The sequence below is a fragment of the Pipistrellus kuhlii genome, unplaced genomic scaffold, assembly GCF_014108245.1.
Source record: "Pipistrellus kuhlii isolate mPipKuh1 unplaced genomic scaffold, mPipKuh1.p scaffold_m20_p_9, whole genome shotgun sequence".
Classification (NCBI taxonomy): Eukaryota; Metazoa; Chordata; class Mammalia; order Chiroptera; family Vespertilionidae; genus Pipistrellus; species Pipistrellus kuhlii.
Window position 1 is genome coordinate 11,398,389 of NW_023425595.1, and position 12,414 is coordinate 11,410,802.

The window sequence follows — 12,414 nt, forward strand, 5'->3', positions numbered from 1 at the left end:
GGGGAGGGGTAGGATGGAGGCTGCAACTGAGATACATGCCCTGACCTAGGGCTGACGCCCTATCCACTGAGCCAAACCAGCTAGGGCTGGCAATCCTCTTGAAAGACCCTTTCCAAAGAAAGGTGACCTCTCCTGAAACAATGAATTCTTTGTGAGAACCTTCCTTCTGCTCCCTTCCGCCTACAAACGCCTTGCATTTTTACAGCTTCTCAGAGCTTCTTTCTCTTTGCTGGTTGGGATGCTGCCTGATTCATGAATCGATGTTAAAGCCAATTTCATCTTTAAATGTACTCAGTTAGATTTTGAACAGTCCTCCAGTTCTTGAATCAGTGATATCACTCTCATTTTGGAAAGCTGCCCCACTCCCACCCCACTCCGCACCCTATACTCACTGAATCCAAACAAAGCAGGAGGGCCATTCCCCCCCCCCCAGACCCCACCCAATGAGAACTTCCTCCAGATCGTGAGTGGGTGCGGGTCGGGAGGTGGGGGACAGGGAAGGGGTGGAATCCCCAAGCCTAGGCTGAGAAGGGTCTTGGAAGAGCCACCCAGCCCTGACTCCGCCCCTAGGTGGCGCTGCAGCCAAACTCCTCAGTGCCCCACCCCAATTTCCACATCACGGTGGGCCACTGGAACATCATTTACTTTCCTCAAAGCCCCACCCTGTAGGAGTGAGGGCTTCCAGGATTTCCAACCCCACGGAGTCCTCTAATAAGCAATGAAGAATCAAGAGTCAGGAAATGCGGTGGGAAACATAGCTTTATGACCAGGAGAGGCAGGGAGTCCAGCCTAGGGTCCAGGGTGAGCCAGGGGCAGTCAGGAGGGATGCAGGGAGGGGACACCTAGGCAGGATCTCTTCCACGCCACTGGCTTAGAAGGAGCAGATGAAGGGCAGACGTCTTCCACAACGTGTTCGTCGCCAATGACCCCCTAGCAGTAGAGAACACAGTGATGTCAGCTGCCATCAGAGTGTGGCCCATGCCTCCCTTGCCCTCCCACTGTCATGATATGTTTGCCACACACCCCTCCAATAGCTTGTGTTTGTTAAGTTTTCACCCCAGGAAAACAGGGCGCTGAGTGCTTTCTGTGGGTTCCTGGCTAATCCTCATAATGACTCCCAGAGGGAGGTGCTGGCATCATCCCCATTGCACAGATGAGGAACCTGAGGCTCAGCAGGGAAATCACTTGCCTGTATGCCAGTGGGCAGGTGGCAGAGCTGGGATGGAAATTGTAGCAGCCTTCCTCCAGCGTGTATGGCCTTAGCCATAGTCCTGAGTCCCTCACCTCTGGCATTCAGCCATTCCTAATTCCCACCTCTCTCCCTTGTCCCTCATCCACACCTTTCATTCACCTCATTTGTCATTTCATTAACAGAGGAAGGAAAGGAGCTCCCAGGCCCCCAGCCAAGCTTCCTCTGTAAGGATGGGGAGCTCCCATCCAGCTCTCACACAGGGCACCCCCCCCACCATCCTACTTCACAGCCCTCCCCACATTGCTTCTCCAGTTGTGGGGAGGCTGTGAGTTTGAGGAGGAGAGGTGCTCAGGCAGCTCAAAGGGACAGTGTGTAAGAGTCCACCCTGCCATCCCTTCCCTTTGCCCTGGTGCCCAGGCCTCACCTCGGGTGCATAGGCTCACACAGCGGCCTCGCCCAGGATGATGTGCCCAGTTACTAAAATTTACAGCACTCCCATCAATCCAGCGAAACCCGGAGCACTAGAACGAGAGAGGGGTCGGCTGGGTCAGAAGCTGAGGTCCAGGAAGACAGACAGATCCAGAGGTTCCAGAAAATGCCCACTGAGAGTCCCTTTCTGGGCCCTGCCCACCCAGCTAGGAGCCAGATATTCAAGAGATCCACTCCTCGAGGTTCACAGGCGATCACAATGGAAGAGAGTAGTGGTGTGTGTGGGTGTGTGTGTGTGTCCGCCTCACACACCAGGCTTCTCAAATTTTCTGTGAATACAAGTCTCCTGCAGATCTTTTTAAAATGCAATTGCTGAGTCAGGAGTTTCAGATGGGCCCAAGACGGTGCATCTCTAACAAGCTACTAGGCGATGCTAATACTGCTTGGTCCATGGACCACACTTAAGTCGTAAACATAATAGTACTTATTCACCCACTATCGCAGAATCACTGTGGAGAGAAGGACCCCATTTTACTAGACATGAGAAATCTATTCAGCTGGTGAGTGAACAGGCTGGGCAAGAAAGAGATCTCCTGACTCCAGTGGTGTGCTGGTAACTGTTCATCAACCAGCTCTGGGGAAAGCTGAGAAGGCAGAGCAAGGGAGGAACCCTGATTTGTAACAATAGCCTATTTCCATGGGGTAAGTACACCTGCCATGGCAGATTTTATTCCACAGGCACAAAATGACTGATATAGTTACTGAACATGAACTTGGGAAGAGAGGTGCACAATCACTAGTTCTCTTTAGCCAGCACCAGCCAGCTCCCCCACTGCTTCCCACAGGAAGGTCACGTGGCTGCTGGCATGAGGCCTGATGCCAGGGAGACCTTCCTGCACCTGAGAGGTGGCCCCTCACTTACCCAGCCCTTGATTCTGCCTCCAATCCAGACCCGGACCTGGTTGCTCCTACTGGCCAAGGACTGGAGTTGATTGTTGATGCAGAGGTTGTGGATAGAGACGAGGTTGCCATGATAGCACCTCCTGCAAACTTTCTGCAGAAAGAAGAGGTGGAGGTAGATAATTCACTGCGGGGCCCCCCCCACTCAAGTTCCTAAGACTCCAGGAGTGAACTTTTCCAGCCCTGGTGAGGTCAGAAATCAGGGATGTACTTGCTCCTTGAAGCCTATCTCTTGCTTTTTTATCTGTCACCAGGAACTTCAGTAAAAATAATAATAATACTGAGAATAATCTTAGCCACTGTTTACTGGGAGTTCACAAGCACCCAAGGACTGTTCCAAATGCTTCCCATGTATTACCCCGTTTAATCCTCACCACGACCTAAGAGATTGGTCTTACTCCATTGTACAAGTGAGGGTCCTGAAGCTCTGAAACGTGAAGTGACTTGCCCAAGTAACATACGAATGACAGGTGGAGCCAGGGTTTAACACAGGTATATCTCATACCAAAGCTCTTTCCCTAATTCAGTGATTCTCAAAGTACTGTCTCCAGACCAACTACAATTTAGTTTCTTCTTCTTCTTCATCATCATCATCATCATCATCATCATCTCATTCCACAGATATGCTCAGAATCAGGGCCCGTTCCACTACCCTGGGTCCTAAAGGCAAACTCTTGGGCCCCACCTCAGACTTGCTCACCCTGAAATCTATGCTTCAAGAATACTTCTAGGAGAGTCTGCTGCACATCAGGGTTTGAGAACCACTGGTCTAAATGGATAGGGAACAGGAGGTGGAACCCACTCTCTTCTCCTACCCCTGGGCTTCCTTCCACAGTAGCCTCCCTGCCACTTACCCGAGCGCCTCGAAATCTCCTGCAGGTGTGCACCAACACATAGCGGCAGGTCTTACACTCAGGACTGCCGCTGATTTCCACTGTGTCCTCTGCTCTGGGGCATTGGAAGTTCTCATCTAGGTCATCTGGGTCTGACTCCATGGCATTCTCATCCTCAAAGTCATCTTGGCAGCTGGAATCCTCCACCTGCTCTCCTTCAGACTGAATCCCCTCCTCAGTCAGGACTGACTCTCCTTCCTGCTCCCCTGAGCCTTCCAGATCCTGGCTCAGGTCAGCCTGTGACTCTTGGCTGTCCAGATAGGGGGCATCATTCCCTGGGAAGAAGAGGTAACCTGCCATCAGGTCAGGGTCTCCTTCTTCCAGGACCACGGACAGCTCTGACTGCCCCACTCAAGCCTTCCTAGTGCTTCCTTCTGGAACCTTGGCCAGAAGGATCTCCTTCCTGTTGGGTGAGGTGAGAACTCACACAAAGGGATGAGCACCTGGCACTGGCTGGCAGGAGTGTATATGGGGTAGGAAGAAGCTGCTCTGAGAAGATGGGTGGTGTTTGGTTGAGGAGCAGAATGTTCAGGTCACATTTCTGAGTCCAAGAGAGATCTTACCTGAGAGGAGCTGGGGCCACCAAAGAAGGAAAAACTGAGGCCTGGCCCAGAGAGCCAAAGAGGTGCCAGAAAGAGGAGAAGGGGTCAAGCTGGATGAGAAGGGAAGGGAGGACTTACCCACATGAAGAGCAGTAGCTGTCCCCAGCAGGAGGAGCAGCAGAAACAGGGGGAGTTTCATAGTCACTGGTTCTTGTGGCAGGGACACAGCTTCACTGCCCGCCCTGGGGCTGTCCTGTGTGTCTGTCACACAACAGAGATGCAATGTTTGTTGGAGTAGCTGATTAAAGGCAAACTAGAGAGCTTCCTTCTCCCCAGTGAACACATGCTGATCTGGAGAAGCAGGAAAAATCTATTTTACCTGAGGGCTCCATCACTGGCCCCTGGGACTGCACTTAGCCCAGACCCTGCCCCTGCAGGAGCAGGTCTGCTCGGGGTAAGGGCCCATTTTACTACACTGAGGACGGAATGGCCATCAGGGTCCCAAGGACAGGCCTCCTTGGTGTTTGCCATATAGGCTTCTGCTTCCTCTCAAGCCTTGGACCCCTCCTCCCTGGGAAGCTGGGGGAGCACTCACCTCTCAAGAATCCAAGACCTCCACTCTTGGTGTCTCTGACTACTGGGTCCCAGAGGCAGTCCTTATATTGGGCTTTTGGGGAAGTGGGAAGAGGCAAAGAACATTGCTCCAGGCTGCGGTGCTGGGCAGGGGAGCTGATAATAAGGCATTTGCTCAATTCTCTCACCAGCTCCCTGCAGGGACTGCAGGGACTTGACTCCTGGGGTCCACTGACACATATGGGTGTCCAAACACCCATGTGTGCTGGAGAAGACTCCAGATGTCTACTGCCCAGATGTGCTTACTATTAGCACCCCTAAAGTGCCCCAGTCTTAACCTCAGGAGCAGCCTTCTTCTGGTCAATATCCCAGCCAATAAGTGGAGCATCCTAGAATGCTGGGGGACCGGGAGGCAAGGAGGGAGGAGGTGCTCACCTCCTGATTGCTTTGCTAGACCAGGGACTTCATAAGCATCCCATCCCAGAATCCTCACCTTCTCCTCATTCCCATGAGCATGTATGATGACCCTAACTTCATAGGTGTGAAAAATGAGGTACAGAGAGGGGAAGTCCCTTGCAAGCGTGCACATTAAGTGTAGAAATGGGATTCCTAGTCTTTTGGCTCCAAAACCTCCTATCTATTGATTATCTATCTATCTACCTACCTACCTACCTCTTTCTCTCCCACCCTCCCTTCTTATTCCCCTCCTTTCTTTTGTTTCTCATTCTCACTCTAGTTCTCCCTCTTCTTCTTTTTTCATATTTAATGTGTGAAAAACTTATGCTCTTTCTTCTATGCTATAGCTCTAGATCAAGGTTCTCAACTTTTGCATTGTTACTATTTGGAGTAAAGTAATTCTTTGTTGTGTGTTGGGGAGAGGAGACTGTCAAGAGTATAGCAGCATCCCTGGTCTCTACTCACTAGATGTCAAGAGTACCTCCACCTGTCAATCTGATTGTCCCCCAAGAGGATCAAAAACATCTCCACCTATTTCCAAATGTCCTCTGGGGAGCAAAGCTGCCTCCACTGAGAACCACTGATCTAGAAAATCCAACCTCAAGGCATATCTTCAGGCAAAGAGGCGACAGCTGCCACGAAAAGCTTCTTGTAGAATCTTTCAGACACCCTGGGGGCCACCCTCCCCATCCCCACCCTCATCTCCCACCAGCCCTCTGTCACCACCAGGGTCAGGACTAGGAAGCAGTGAGTGAGGCACTCATCTCAGGTGCAAAGTTTAAGGGGCCACTAAAGAATTCAGTAGTCAAATAATGCTTTCATGCAATCTTTCTTGGAAAGAAAAATAAATGCAAAAACATCTCTGATGAGTAAAATATAAAAACTTTCATCAACTCAGATCCAGCCACATTCACTGCAGTCCAAAGAGAGGCCAACAAGTGCCAAGCCCTGGAGCTGCTGAATATCCCTGCTGGGAGCTAGTGACCTTGACAGACAGGGTGATCCACTCTGTGACAGTCCCCTGGGAAGTGATTTCTTCCTCAGACCCCAGCCAAACCTTCCAGGCCTTAGGGCACCAGGGACAATAGCCCAGAGAGTTAAACGGCCTTTCCTGCCTGTGTCCCAGGCGACCTGCGAATGGAGAAGTGTCTGAGAAGTCACTCTTGAGCCTTATTGCAGAGTAAAACGGTCTTGACTGTTATCTGACACAACAGATCAGATCCTCAGCTTATCTACTGGCATGGAGTGGTGTTAGGGGGGTGATTGAACAATTGTGGGGCCCAAGAAGCTGGTCTTGCATTTAAAGTTTGAGTCCACCCTGGAGGTGTGTGTGGGGGGGGGGGCAGATGGAAGAGGTAGACCCCTCCCCAGCATTCTCCTCCCTCTGGGAGCCCAGGCCTGGGGCATCATATCACTCACTGGAAGAGATGCTCAAGCTGCTCTCAAGAGCCAGCATCACAGTGGTCTGTAACACTCTGTCCCTTGAACAGCCCTGTGTTACAGATGTGGAAACAACGCCTCAGAGAGCTTGAACAAGTTGCCCAAGATCACACAGCAAGTCACAGACAGGCCTAACGGCTGGTCTTCCAGTTCCTTGTCCCCCATGGCTGCCTGCCCTCTGCCTCCTCTCAGTCACCTGCATTCTCTACAGCCTGCTTCCCCACCTCCATCTTGTTTGCACTCAAACCCCAGGCAAACACATTCCAATTGCTTCAGCGAACACAGTAATGTCTGATTTAAACTGAAAATAACATTTGAAGGCCCACCACCGACCAAATACTTTGCTGCATGAAGCCGCTGACATCCATTACCCCAGTTAATTTTTATAATCATCCTATGAAATGGGTATTTCCATCTCTAGTCTACACACCTAGTACAGAAACTCAGAGAGGTTCTGGGACCTGCCCAAGTTCACAAAACTAAAAAGGAGTGGTATGGCTGACTTCTAGGTCCTTGCTTCTTTGATACCCCCAGACAGTCTGCATTTACTCCCATCCAATGCTGCCTCTGGTTTCAGCATCCGTGAAACTGCGTCTGGCTTATGTTTGCATTTATGTTCCAAGGAGTTTCAAACTCTGCCTCTTTATCTTGAGGGCCAGTCCGGTCCCACATTAGGCATTGGTTGGGTCTTAAGTGTAGTGTGATGCAAATGATTGGCAAGTTCCAGAGTATCACTTTTCTCATCTGCGATCTGAGTATAATGACAAAATCTGCCTCTAATGAGATCAGCTCTAATAAGGCTCTCGGTACATGGCTTGGACCTGGGGCTGTCAGAAAGACAGGACTGGATCTGGGACCTGTATCCACAGATAATCACTGTCTAGATTGCCCACCTGTACTCTGCTGGCGTGGTGGACAGAATTCCAGGGGTTCTGTCCTAAAGATGGAACTAAGCTAGCACCTTGTTGGGATGGAAAAGCCCATATTTTGGGATGTAAGGCCTGTCCTCTTATTTTATTACTTTTACTTTTTTATTTTTAATCCTCACCTGAGGATAATTTTCCAGGGAGTTTTAGAGAGAGTGGAAGTGAGAAGGAAAGACTGAGGGAAATATTGATGTGAGAGATACAGTTCCATTGGTTGACTTCCACATGTGTCCAGGACCCTGGGCCTCGGAAGGAGCCTGCCACCAAGGTATCTGCCCTTGCCCAGAGTCCAACCAGGGACACTTCAGTCCGCAGGCCAGTGTTCTATCCACTGAGACAAACCAGCTAGAGCTGGTAATCCTCTTGAAAGACCCCTTCAAAAAAAAGTGACCTCCCCTGAAGCAATGCATTCTTTGCTAGAACCTTCCTTCTGCTCCCTTCTGCCTATAAACGCCTTACATTTTTACAGCTTCTCAGAGCTTCTTTCTCTTTGCTGGATGGGATACTGCCTGATTTATGAACTGATGAATAAAGCAAATTTCATCTTGAAATGTCCTCAGTTAGATTTTGAATAGTCCTCCAGTTCTTAAATCAGTGATAACACCCTTATTTGGAAAGCTGCACCACTCCCACCCCACCCCCCACCCTATACTGAATCCAAACAAAGCACAAGGGCCATTTCCCCACCCCCCAGGCCCCACCCAATGAGAACTTCCATCAGACCGGGCAGGGTGGGCAGAGAGGGATGGAATCCCCCAGTCAAGGCTGAGAAGGGTCTTGGAAGAGCCACCCAGCCCTGACTTTGCCCCCAGGTGGCGCTGCAGCCTAACCACTCAGAGCCCCACCCCCATTCCCACAGCATCTTGAACTGCTCTCCATCTTTTATTTTCCTCAAAGCCCCACCCTGTAGGAGGGAGGACTTCCAAGATTTCCAACCCAGGGGAGTCCTCCAATGTGCAATGAAGAATCAAGAGTCAGGAAATGCGGTGGGAAACATGGCTTTATGACCAGGAGAGCACAGGGTCCAGGGTGGGCCAGGGGCAGTCAGGAGGGATGCAGGGAGGGGACACCAAGGCAGGATCTCTTCAACGCCACTGGCTTAGAAGGAGCAGATGAAAGGCAGACGTCTTTCACAACATTCTCGTCGCCAATGACCTCCTAGCAGTAGAGAACACAGTGATGTCAGCAGCCATCAGAGTGTGGCCCATACCTCCCTTGCCCTCCCACTGTCATGATATGTCTACCATACACCCCTCTAATAGCTTGTGTTTGTTAAGTTTTCACCCCAGGAAAACAGGGTGCTGAGTGCTTTCTGTGGGTTCCTGGCTAATCCTCATAATGACTCCCAGAGGGAGGTGCTGGCATCATCCCCATTGCACAGATGAGAAACCTGAGGCTCAGCAGGAAAATCACTTGCCTGTATGCCAGTGGGCAAGTGACAGAGCTGGGATGGGAATTGTGGCAACCTTTCTCCAGCGTGTGTGGTCTTAGCCATAGTCCTGAGTCCCTCACCTCTGGCATTCAGCCATTCCTAATTCCCACATCTCTCCCTTGTCCCTCATCCACACCTTTCATTCACCTCAGCTACTCTCAGTTGTCACCTCAGTAGCAGAGGAAGGAAAGGAGCTCTCAGGCCCCCAGCCAAGCTTTGTCTGTGAGGATGGAGAGCCCTTATCCAGCCCTCACACAGAGTACCCCCTCTCCCTACTTCATAACCCTCCTCACAACTGTGAGTTTGAGGAGGAGGTGTACTCAGGCAGCTCAAAGGGACAGTGTGTAAGAGTCCACCCTGCCATCCCTTCCCTTTGCCCTGGTGCCCAGTCCCCCCTCACCTCTGGTGGATAGGCCCAAACAGTGGCCGCTCCCACGCTGATGAGCCCAGTGGCGAAAATTTGCACTGCTCCCATCAACCCAGTGTATCGTGGAGCACTAGAAGGAGACAGGGGATAGGCTAGATCAGAGGCTGAAGTCCAGGAAGACAAACAGATCCAGAGGTTCCAGAAAATGCTCACTGTGCGTCCCTTTCTAGGCACTGCCCACCCAGCTAGGAGCCAGATATCCAGGAGACTCAGCCCTCAGGATTCGCAGGCTATCACAGCGGAAGAGTAGTGGTCCCTCCCCTCCTCACACAGTCGGGCTTCTCAAACTTTCTGTGAATACAAGTCTCCTGCAGATCTTTTTAAAATACAGATGTTGATTCAGGAGTCTCAGATGGGCCCAAGATTGTGCATCTCTAAGAAGCTATTAGGCCATGCTAATACTGCTTGGTTATATATGAGTAGCAAACATAATAGCACTTATTCACTCTCTATCCCAGAACCACTCTGAGAGAGGGGCCCCATTTTAGACGTGAGCAAGCCATTCAGCTTGTAAATGACCAAACTGGGAAAGTAAAGGATCTCCTAACTCCAGTGGTGTGCTGGTAACTGTTTATCAACCAGTTCTGAGGGAAGCTTAGGAGGCAGAGTGAGGAAGGAACCCTGATTTGTAACAGTAGCCTATTACCTTGGGGTAAATACACCTGCTATGGCAGATTTCATGCCAGCACCAGCCAGCTTCCCCAATGCCTCCCACAGGAAGGTCACTTGGCTGCTGGAATGAGGCCTGATGCCAGAGAGAACTTCCTGTACCTGGGAGCTGTTCCTTCACTTACCGGGTCCTTGACGATTCCTCCAATCCAGACCCAGAAATCATTGACCTGACCAGACAAGCACTGGAGTTGATTGTTGACACTGCGGTTGTGGATAGAGACCAAGTTGCCATTGTAGCACCTCCTGCAGGTGTTCTGCAGAAAGAAGAAGTGGAATAGAGAGTTCACTAGGTTTTTTCCCCTCAAGTTTCTAAGTCTCCAGGGGAGAGTTCTCCATCCCTGGTCAAGTCAGAAATCAGGGATCTACTTGCTCCTTCAATCCTATCTCTTGCTCCTTTATCTGTCACCTGGAATTTCTTGCAGGAAGTAATAATAATAATAATAATAATAATAATAATAATATTATTATTATATTGAGAATAATCTTAGCCACCATTTACTGGGAGTTTACAATGACTTGAGGACTGTTCCAAATGCTTTCCATGTATTGAGGTTGGTACAAGTGAGGATCCTGAAGCTCTAATGGTAAAGTAACTTACCCAGGTTAACATGCCAATGATGGGTGGAGCCAGCGTTTAACACAGGTATATCGAATAACAAAGCCTTTTGTCCAAATCAGTGATTCTCAAAGTACTTGATATATTGTCTCCAGACCAACAATATCATCATCACCTGGCACTTGGGCCTCGCCCTAGACTTGCTCACCCTGAAATCTATGCTTCAAGAATACTTCTAGGAGAGTCTGCTGCACACCATGGTTTGAGAACCACTGGTCTAAATGAATAGGGAATAGGAGATGGAACCCACTCTCTTCTCCTACCCCTGGACTTCCTTCCACAGTAGCCTCTGTGTCATTACCTGAGCGACTGCAAATACTCTGTGAGTCTTCACCAACTTGTAGCGGCAGGTCTTGCACCCAGGGCTGCCACTTATTTCCACTGTGTCCTCTTCCCTGGGGCACTGGAAGTTCTCATCTAGGGCACCGGGATCTGACTCCATGGCCTTCTTGTCCTCAAAGGCATCTTGGCAGTTGGAAGCCTCCTCCTGCTCTCCTTCAGACTGAATCCCCTCCTCAGTCAGTACTGACTCTCCCTCCTGCTCCCCTGAGCCTTCCAGATCCTGGCTCAGGTCAGCCTGTGACTCTTGGCTGTCCAGATAGGGGGCATCATTCCCTGGGAAGAAGAGGTAACCTGCCATCAGGTCAGGGTCTCCTTCTTCCAGGACCACGGACAGCTCTGACTGCCCCACTCAAGCCTTCCTAGAGCCTCCTTCTGGAGCCTAGGCCAAAAGGATCTCCTTCCTGTTGGGTGAGGTGAACACTCACACAAAGGGGTGAGCACCTGGCAGTGGCTGACAGGTGTGTATATGGGGTAGGAAGAAGCTGCTCTGAGAAGGTGGGTGGTGTTTGCTTGAGGAGGAGGCCTGACAGAATGTTCAAGTCACATATCTGAGTCCATGAAAGATCTTACCTGAGAGAAGCTGCATCCACTGAAGAAGGAAAAGCTGAGGCCTGGTCCAGAGAGAGCCAAAGAGGTGTCAGAAAGAAGAGAAGGGATCAAGCTGGATGAGAAGGGAAGGGAGGACTTACTCAAATGAAGAGCAGCAACTGTCTCCAGCAGGAGGAGCAGCAGGAACAGGGGGAGTTTCATAATCACTCGTTCTTGGGCAGGGACACAGATTCACTTCAGGCCGTGGGTCTGCTCACTGTGTCTGCACAGCTCCTGTCACACAACAGAAATGTAATGTTTGTTAGAGTGGCTGATTAAAGGTCAAAGTAGAGAGCTTTCTTCTCCCTCAGTGAACAGACGCTGACCTGAAGAAGCAGAAAAAGTCCCTTTTACCTGAGAGTTTCATCACTGGCCCCTACAGGAACCAGTCTGTTCTAGGTCAGGACAAAGTGCAAGAACAGTGGCCATCAGGGTCCCAAGGACAGGCCTCCAAGGTGTTTGCCATATACACATCTGCTTCCTCTCAAGCCTTGGACCCCTCCTCCCTGGGAAGCTGGGAGAGCACTCACCTCTCAAGAGTCTGAAGTCTTCACTCTTGGTTTCTCTGATTATTGGGTCCCAGAGGCAGTCCTTATATTGGGCTTTTGGGGAAGTGGAAAGAGGCCAGGACGATTGCCCCAGGCTGGGGTACTGGGCAGGGGAGCTGATAGTAAGGCATTTGCTCAATTCTCTCACCTGCTCCCTGCAGGGACATGCCTGCTGGGGTCCACTGACACATATGGGTGTCCAAACACCCATGTGTGCTGGAGAAATCCTCAGATGTCTACTGCCCAGATGTACTTACTATTAGCACCCTAAAGTGCCCCAGTCTTAACCCCAGGAGCAGCCTTCTTCTGCTCAGTATCCCAGCCAATAAGTGGAGCATCCTAGGATGTTGGGGTCCATGAGGAGAGAAAGGAGGAGGT

At 50.6% G+C, this 12,414-nt stretch overlaps 2 protein-coding genes across 3 annotated transcripts; both read right to left on the bottom strand.

The window, feature by feature from the left end:
- Positions 1 to 741: 741 nt before the first annotated feature.
- Positions 742 to 4,659, bottom strand: LOC118712643 (proteoglycan 3). The gene is made up of 6 exons (XM_045577819.1): positions 4,612 to 4,659; positions 4,155 to 4,277; positions 3,436 to 3,749; positions 2,544 to 2,675; positions 1,617 to 1,713; positions 742 to 930 (listed from the first exon to the last, which is right to left on the bottom strand). The coding sequence occupies exons 2-6, from the start codon at positions 4,213 to 4,215 to the stop codon at positions 872 to 874; spliced, it is 663 nt and encodes a 220-aa protein (XP_045433775.1). The 5' UTR covers positions 4,216 to 4,277; positions 4,612 to 4,659; the 3' UTR covers positions 742 to 871.
- Positions 742 to 12,127, bottom strand: LOC123651048 (proteoglycan 3-like). 2 transcript variants are annotated; one of them, XR_006740873.1, is made up of 7 exons: positions 12,019 to 12,127; positions 11,590 to 11,722; positions 10,860 to 11,173; positions 10,065 to 10,196; positions 9,244 to 9,340; positions 8,429 to 8,569; positions 742 to 789 (listed from the first exon to the last, which is right to left on the bottom strand). XR_006740873.1 is itself a non-coding variant. In XM_045577820.1 (6 exons), exons 2-6 carry the CDS (start codon positions 11,648 to 11,650, stop codon positions 8,511 to 8,513), a joined length of 663 nt encoding a protein of 220 aa, XP_045433776.1. In that variant the 5' UTR covers positions 11,651 to 11,722; positions 12,019 to 12,127; the 3' UTR covers positions 8,394 to 8,510. The 2 variants fall into 2 exon arrangements, 1 of the variants encoding a protein (XP_045433776.1); XM_045577820.1 differs by lacking the exon at positions 742 to 789 and having other exon boundaries at positions 8,394 to 8,569.
- Positions 12,128 to 12,414: the final 287 nt, after the last annotated feature.

Excerpts from the sequence above, each read along its gene's own strand:
- LOC118712643 (XM_045577819.1), bottom strand. The coding sequence starts at position 4,215 with ATGAAACTCCCCCTGTTTCTGCTGCTCCTCCTGCTGGGGACAGCTACT. Across the intron at positions 3,750-4,154 it reads AGCTACTGCTCTTCATGTGG|GGAATGATGCCCCCTATCTG; the intron begins GTAAGTCCTCCC and ends TCTTCTTCCCAG. Across the intron at positions 1,714-2,543 it reads GAGGCAGAATCAAGGGCTGG|TGCTCCGGGTTTCGCTGGAT; the intron begins GTAAGTGAGGGG and ends CTCTCGTTCTAG.
- LOC123651048 (XM_045577820.1), bottom strand. The coding sequence starts at position 11,650 with ATGAAACTCCCCCTGTTCCTGCTGCTCCTCCTGCTGGAGACAGTTGCT. Across the intron at positions 11,174-11,589 it reads AGTTGCTGCTCTTCATTTGA|GGAATGATGCCCCCTATCTG; the intron begins GTAAGTCCTCCC and ends TCTTCTTCCCAG. Across the intron at positions 9,341-10,064 it reads GAGGAATCGTCAAGGACCCG|TGCTCCACGATACACTGGGT; the intron begins GTAAGTGAAGGA and ends GTCTCCTTCTAG.